We start from the raw sequence: 8,789 nt of genomic DNA on the forward strand, positions 1-8,789 counted from the left end.
ATTGTGAAAAACATAAATTTACATGCATTTATAGTAACACACATAAATTCTTCTTCTTCTAAAATTACATAAACATAAAACATCTAATATAAATCAAAATTTATTGAGAAAGCGCATCATGAAAGTGAAAAAACCAAGTTTTTAGTAACAAAATTGAGAAATTTGTTTGCTGCGCCTTAATCTTGCAATTAGGTGGAAACACCATCATGGTTCGTATCACCTTTGTTGTTGTTGGGTGGAAACACCATTGTGGTTCATATCGTCACTGTAGTTGGGTGGAAACACTTTCGTCGCCATTTCTTTTGATCATTGTTGTTCTTTGTCATTGCTGTAGGGTATGAATTTTGGTTGAAAACATGTCGCTCGTAGTGTTGTCAAGAGTGAACCATTGTTTCTAAGATTTTAGAAAACTCAATATTTATGTCTCTTAATAGGGTAATAGACGTAAATATGAAACAATTAATTACTAGTATATCATTGATTATTTTTTATATATATTATTGTGAATCAAACTTAAATAGATAGACGAAATAGACTAATTTTGTGTTAGTCAATACTTATGAAAAAGTGATTTTTATGTTAGTGAGGTGAGACAATATTGACTAGAGATTAGAATGAAATTAATAATGACAAGTTTGGAGAGATAATTGAAGGAGTAAATACAAAATACTTTTTATTGGAAAGCTAATATTGAAGAGGGACCAGAAAGAGATTAACAAGGACAAGTAGCAATGGATTAACCATATACTAACAAAAAATTGGAGCAACTAATAACTATTAAAAAAAATTCTCACTACAATTAGCGAGGACTTCGCTGATGAAAGATTAGTTATGAAATAATGAAAAGACTTTCGACTACAAATAAACAAATTTCTTGTTAATAAATGAATCCATATCTCATGACTAAATTCATATTTATACCGTTTGCTTCATAGTAGAATCAATGTGATAATCATAATATCATATTGATCATAATTTAAGAGATGATAATTCTGTTTTTACCTCTAAATATTTTATTAGGTATTAGATACATTTATTATAAGTTATGTTTTATCACGCATGATAGTAAGTATTGGCTAAGAGCAATTGATGGGATGTATTTAAGACTTTTTTTTTTCTCTTACTTTCTATATCATGAATATGAAGTGTTAAAATAATAAATTCAGTTTTAGCCAAATATTTTTTATGTTTCAAACATAATTTTTATTGAAAATCTAACAAAATATGTATAATCATTATTCATATTTTATTCTTTTATGTTTCAGATAAAATTACTTTTATATATGTGCTAATTTATTTTATATAAATTAAACTTAAGCGCAATATTCACTGCCCACATTATTAAAATCGTGAAATACGCTTGTATAAAAATCAAAGTGACGAAAAAGAAGCAATTCTTCATTTCTATTTCAAATCATGGGTATGAAAGCAAGGAAATGAAATTTTGTTGGATAATTCTCTTCTAAACAAACAGAAGAAATATCCTAAATCCCTTCGTCCTATATCTCTTCCCAGTAAATCAACCACAACAAACAAAGCTTAACCTATTCGTACTGTAAGCAGTTGTTACACAGCAAAGTTTTCATCTATTATCTCATTCCATTTTGCTTTCACAGCTATACATAACTGTAGTGGATGCAAGTATTACATACACAATCCTCTTACAACTAAAAACAGACAGTAAATAGGAACCAAACAATCGACAGGTATCCAGTTAATACTTTTTCTTCTTAAGAAATTAAGCACACATACACAGCTATTAAATAATCCACCTTTAACTACCTGAGTCCCACGTTCCCTTCGTATTATCAGTCTATGCTCTTCAACTCTCATTGATTTTCCCAGAATCAGTCAGCAGTCATTGGTTGTGTCATGCAACACCTAAATCGGGCCTTCCGAACCGTTGTCAAGATCTCAGTCTCTGCGTTCTCAAGCATTCCTACAATTTCAGTAAACGGTGGCCTAATATCAGGGTTGGGATCCCAGCATCTTGTCATGATCTCACGGAGAACAGGTAAGCAGTCATTGGGTATGATGGGGCGAACGTTTTTGGTGACAACTGCAAATGCTGCCTGTACCGCTGTCATGTTCTGAAACGGAAGCATTCCAGTGATGAGTTCCCATAAAACAATCCCAAAGCTATATACATCCACCTTTTGTGTGTAAGGCCTATGCTGGATCATCTCCCTGCAGCAGACCATAAAATAAGAGATTTAAGTACATGTCAACATATGTATTTTTTATTAGAAAATATATAAAACAGTGAAACAAATTATATATCAGCACTTCAAAAAAGCAGGTTTATATTATCCACAGTATAAATATGGTAATTAACTGGATTTTAATAGAAACACAAGAAAGCAGGCTGACTCAGTTATTCTCCATGTAGCTATCACGTACTGCCTAGTTTTGACAAGAAATAACAGCTAAAAGGTCATTCATTAAATAGAAGATACAATTGGAATGAAAGAATAAATATACAGAAGTTAAAAATGTGATTGGATTATACCTTTAAAATACGCTCTTTATTATTCTTCTAAGTATAAGTTGTATTTATTTTTTCACATTTATATGATTATCACTATTTACTAAGCTGAGTGCAAAACACAATTTACAGAAATCTGTCCTGAAATTTATTCTCAAGGTGCGTAAATGAGCAGGTTCAATCTTTCTTCAGCTCATTGTTGCTCGGTCGTTCCTTTCCGTCCAGCAGATTCTAAATCCCTTTTAGGTGGCACCGTTCCAAATTTCTCAAAATTCCCCAAGTCTCTGGTTTCAAACCATCAAGAGAAAAGACTAAGAAATGTCATCAAATCAGTTCAGTAAAGGAGTCATTGTGTATCTATTTAACTTCATGCAAGTCCAAATTGCCTTAACCTATCTCCTTGTATACATACAATCGCTTTATATCTTGTCCTTCATTTAGTGTACACACATCTATCAAAACTTTCAAAATTTTGCTACTATCACTTTTTTCTTGCATTATATCTCCTTAAAGCTTAACATTCTCTATTGTACATAGTTGTATAATAAAATTTGCCTTTGAACTTGGTAGAGACTTTGCTGCACAAATAACCTATGATATCTTTTCCATTTTGACCATTTATTTTGCATCTTATGTGTGGCAATTTAATTATTTTGTCCATTATTTTGTAATATTGATTCTTGTAAAAATGATTTTTTTTTATTATCTGTTTAACAACTTTTATAAAGCTATCATTTTGTATCTAGTATGCCACATGCTGCAGCATTTTCCTTGATTTCTAAAAGTTGTACATTTTGTACAAACGTAAATATAAGGTAAGCTAACTCACTGATCTTCCGATATTCAAAGTCTCTCAACTTCATATTAGAGCACGTACAACTCTGCTCTGTTGTCCACAGCACCGGTTGTTATTGCCTTTGCCGGGAAACCACGGTCTGCTGCTTGTCACCACCATCTGCCAGTGACCCTTTGTTCTGGAAACTTAAAGGATAGGTACATCTTGTCAAACACAACCTAACCAGGAAGTTTGAAGTCTAAACTACAATCTGCGAGCAGATCTCACAAGCTGCCCAGTCACCTGTGTCAGTACACATACTGACTTGCCACCAACAGAATGCCACCATACCACTCTGAAGCACTAACCAGATCCTCCTAGACCGGGTCCATTTCAAGAATCAGTTTTCTCTCTTATAAGTGTCTTTGCTTGGGTTGTTGGCCTGAACACGATTCTCCTCTCCTTTGGTATAATTTTTCTTTCTCTGGTTCAGAAAATGGCTACCCTTGGTTCTGCCGAGTCTCCGATCCTGTGCTCTCTATATCTGGGACACCCATCCCCACCACAGAGAAACTCTACTAAATTATTTTTGGTAATGATATACAACATCTATATGATAATATGGCTCAGCTAAGAAACTAGCCTCTCTAAAAGAGACTAACCATGACATGACTACTCCTGTAGCTCAAGCCCATGTAAGAACTGGAAATACTCTTAGATGCTGATTCATTGGAAGGAATACGACAAAACTTAATAAGTTGTATATTGCTTGCTTAGTTTTTTTCTATCACGAATACTAGGTGATCAAGAAATCCCCTCACTAGACAGCTTAATTACTCGATTTCTTCATGTTCCTACTCTTGTTAAGTGGGAAAGTCCAACTGCAGTGGTTAATCTCCTGCGGTGGTGTCTTCACAAGGAAGAGGTCATGAAAACTTATGAGGAAAAGGTTACATTCATACAATTTTCATGTTACTTATCCCCTCCTGGGATCTTGCTTTTGATAACCTTGTTCATCTATGAGTATGTGTAAAGAAAATATCCACTTAATCCAAAAAGCAAGTTTTGGAAACCTGTTCTACCTAATAACTTCTTATAGAATACGAGTTTAACCCTAGAATCTTGTGATATTATCAAGATGATCAAGCATCCAAATTTTAAGATAAAATAAATACCATCTGTAGTAATTATAGTTGACAAGTCATATATTATAACAAGTGTATTATACATCAAAAGAAAGTTGATTAGTGAAGAATGAGCTAGTTTTTATATACATGAAATTCAGTAAATTTGATCTACTTAATGAGCACTTACAATCCAACCATGGGATTGATGAACTTCAATGTCCATAAAGAAGTTATTAAATGGAATAAATGTAACAAGACTAGATCCCAAATTAAAGGGGTCTCCTAGAACCATTTAAAATTTTCATTAATAACCTTTTTCTTTATTAAGACGGAATTTCAGAAGCATAAAACCACAATGTACAGTAGAATTATTATTAAAAGAAGGAAACTAATGAATCTTACGGAGCCATCCAACGGTATGTTCCCGTCTCAGGTGTCATTCCTTCCGTTAGCACCTCAATCCGAGCAACTCCAAAATCAGCAATTTTAATTGATTTGTCACCAAAAATCAAAAGATTATCGGATTTCAAGTCCCTGTGGATCAATCCAAGGCCATGAACATATGCCATCCCACGTGCAACATCCAAAGCTTGTTTAACAGCCAATTTAAGGGGCACTGATCTGTTTTGTCGCTTCATTAAAAATTGCCGAACTGAACCCCCTTTGGCATATTCTGTAACAATACACCATACCATTGGCTTATGGCATGCACCAATAAAACGAACTATGTTAGGATGATTTAATGTAGCCAGCATCATCACCTCCTGCTGAAACTGTTGTTCCATCAACTGAGCCTTTGTTGAATCATTTTCAGGCCTCTCCAAGATTTTAATAGCAACATCTTCATTATTGTAAGTACCTCTGTACAGTTTTCCAAAAGCCCCTTGAGCAAAAGCCTCACCCATACTAAGATTCCTCAAATCAATTGTCCACTCATCAAAATTGTCAAGCCCTTCAGTTGGGGAACTAGTGTCCATTAGTGCCTGTGCCAAAGCATCATCACTCAAAGCATGTGTAACTCTTCCTCGATGATTGACACTGTGTGCAATGGAGGAATTATCATTGGGGCGTCTCCGCAACCCTTGGTGGTTCAATATACGAGTATGAGAATCATTGGAGCCAACACTGCTATTATCAATGGACATTGCAACAGATCCTCCATGGTTACTTGTTTGCAAGCTCCCAATACTGTCAATTAACATATCCGTGCCCTCCTCAAGCTTATGGTAAAAGCCCTTAGAGAAATCATAGTAGTCATCGTTCTGCTTGTTGAGGTCTATTGTTCCCGGGAATTTCACACCACCTTCCAGCATCTTTCTCAATAAAGAAAAGTATTCAAGTCTTGTTATTTCCTCAGCATCAGAAATTGTAAATTAAGCCACCTGAAAAAACAACTCTGAAAAACATACCCACAAAAGGTTACAACATTTGAATTTATAATCTTCAAATACAACAACAAAGGTAACTCCATCTTTGAATAATCTATAATCAATGCACAAGTGTGCATGTACACACGCACATACAAAGACTGAGACTCAGATTCCAACCAGACAGAAGAAACACAAAGTGATATTTAACTTAAGCAAAAGAAAAACTAACACTACGTCTAAATCAAGAGATTGTTTCCACAAATCAAAGTAATCGAATATCATAGTTTGGTACCAAATGCACATGAACAACAGCAGAATGGCCTTAGAAAGAAAAAAAGCGAAGAAATGAAAAAGAGCAAGAATCTGGTAGAACCCTAAATCTGGGCAGCTTAACAAAAGCTGGCTAGTCGTACCTGGATGGAGAGAATCAGTTTCGATGCAACAGCAGAAGAGAAGATCGAATAGGATAAAGCAAAAAATAGAAAACAAATTGAGAAGTAGATTGAGGTCGAAAAGAACCAAACAAATGACTTTTTTCTTCAGTTTTTCTATCTCAGCTGTGCTTTGCTGTGTTTTTTTTTTCTTCTAACATTCTAAAGTACAATTTTCTGTTTTCTACCATCAGCAAAAATAAAAAAAACATGTGAAAATATACCCAAACATAAAATAAATTTAATAAAATTGAATTAGAAAGATTAAATTTATAATTTTTTAAAACTAAAGGATAAATTAACCAAAACTTTTAAAAAAGATTATTTTAATTTTTATTAAAAATTAGAAAACTAAAAAATATTTAATTCAAATAAAAGTTATTCAATTCAATTCTATTAGAATAATATTCAGTTTTATTTAAATAATTTGTTTTTTTATTTCGAAAGTATGTTACGTAACATCTTAAAACTACACTGTAAAACCATACATGAGAATAATTACATATTAACAATATTATAGACGAGTTCAATACTTAGTTAGATACGATTACGGCCGAATGGCCTTCCCTAACAGTAGGGAATTTAAAACCATACGCTAGCTACCAGTGTACAAAATAACTTATACCGAACGGTCTTACCAAAGATAAAGCTAACAACAGATCGAACGTTCCTAAGGTTCGGCCTTTACTTCCGCTGCGTCTTCCAATACTTCTTCCAGCAGCTCTTCTCCTTCTGCTCACATCCACACAGATGATCATTATAACATGACAACGACCGAACACACAACATAAATAAAAATGATACACAGGGTAAGCTTATGTAATTTAATTAATGCAATAACAACATACAACGTTCATGATTCAATCAACAACAACCACATCATAATTCATACATCATGGCATGCAAAGAACGACCACTTGACTCTGACTGTCCAGACTGTATGAATCTTGTGTAGCTACGACGTTCGTGCACCCGGGTGATGTAGTAACTGGGATACCCTCAACAGCTGTCACCCGAGGTTGATCCGTTCCGTCCAAGTTAACCTTATGGACTAGGACCTCCTGCCATTCTCACACATGACTTACTCCTTTCTACTTGAGAACGAGTAATCATGGAATATCAGGATAAACGCCCGCTAAGCTTTGCTCACATTCATACTTTACAAATCAATAACTACTTTCTGAGATATTCCTCCATGGAATAATCGTTCATAACAAAACTATTTCATTCACATCACATCTCAAATTCTCTCATACTTTATCATCAATATATTAAACTGAAATAAGATCACACTTTCTCATCATAGCACAAGTACGACTGAAATAACACTTCTTAGAAATTAACATGGCTGAGCGCTACTTATTCATTCAATAAATACACCCCTAAGAGTTCAAGCCGGACGCCACGAAGCCTAGGCTGAGTACTAATACTCTAGGCCGAACACCTTTTAAAGACCAACACTATTTGACACCTAATACTAATACTGATGAGAAATAACGAACGCTATCGATTTTGGTTAAGGACTCTTATTCTAAAAATGGAAATAATAGATTTCTGAAAACGAGACCCAACGCTTGGTTTAAGACCGAGCCCTATAGAAATCGAACACTATTGAACGAGCGCTGGTCCAAGACCAAGTACTTATTAGGAACGAACGCTACTAAGATCGAACGCTTGGTCCAAGACCGAGCACTAATAAACTTACATAAAATGAATGTATATATATATATATATATACATATATATATATATATATATATATACATATATATATATATACATATATATATATATATATACATATATATATATATACATATATATACATATATATACATATATATACATATATATACATATATATACATATATATACATATATATACATATATATATATACACATATATATATATATATATATACACACACAATTGCGTCCCATTTATTTTAATGGAAGAATAACGTGAACGCCTACGACTTTAAGTAGTATAGAATACATTAACTAAACTGTTTAGAAAACCTAAAGAAGGACTACACTTAGGCCGAACACTCATTTAAGTATATCTAATATTATAAAATGATCTTCATTAACGACATCATTTCTAGAAGAAGAACTTAGTATAGACTGACGTTCAAAGGAAAACTGAACGGTTAATACGAACTTTCGGTCACAGTTTACCTAATCTTATATAGTATTACAGAAAGACTCTTAGACACTATCCCTAAGGCATGAGAAATCAGTTAAAAACCATGCACTCCCGAGAAGAACCGAACGCTCGCTAATGACGCTCGACCATACTATCACCTTTCCTCAGAATACTACAGTTTGAAAATCAAACCCTATCTCAACTAAGTTCACAATGTATATCATTTATCTATCCAAACAAGCAGTACACACATATTTCCTACTCATCAAATAATCAAACAACATATCATGCAAACATACCAACGTTCAAAACAAGAATTTAATCAAATTATATAAGCTTCCCTTACCTCTATACTTGACCGAACGCTCAATGATGCAGAATAGAGCTCCCCACTACCAAAGACTTAACGTTCGACAGTCACGTTTTAGGAATACTAAACCAAACAGAAAACCA

General features: G+C 33.7%; 1 protein-coding gene across 2 annotated transcripts; it reads right to left on the reverse strand.

The window, feature by feature from the left end:
• Positions 1 to 1,519: 1,519 nt before the first annotated feature.
• On the reverse strand, positions 1,520 to 6,328 carry LOC124839345 (serine/threonine-protein kinase STY13-like). Of its 2 annotated transcripts, none has more exons than XM_047315139.2 (3): positions 6,171 to 6,328; positions 4,790 to 5,783; positions 1,520 to 2,187 (listed from the first exon to the last, which is right to left on the reverse strand). In XM_047315139.2, exons 2-3 carry the CDS (start codon positions 5,698 to 5,700, stop codon positions 1,848 to 1,850), a joined length of 1,251 nt encoding a protein of 416 aa, XP_047171095.1. In that variant the 5' UTR covers positions 5,701 to 5,783; positions 6,171 to 6,328; the 3' UTR covers positions 1,520 to 1,847. The 2 variants fall into 2 exon arrangements, with proteins under 2 accessions (XP_047171095.1, XP_087970599.1); XM_088114473.1 differs by lacking the exon at positions 1,520 to 2,187 and adding an exon at positions 2,203 to 2,769.
• Between the last annotated feature and the right edge of the window lie 2,461 nt (positions 6,329 to 8,789).

The sequence above is a fragment of the Vigna umbellata genome, chromosome 4, assembly GCF_029865625.1.
Source record: "Vigna umbellata cultivar VRB3 chromosome 4, Vumbellata_1.0, whole genome shotgun sequence".
NCBI lineage: Eukaryota > Viridiplantae > Streptophyta > Magnoliopsida > Fabales > Fabaceae > Vigna > Vigna umbellata.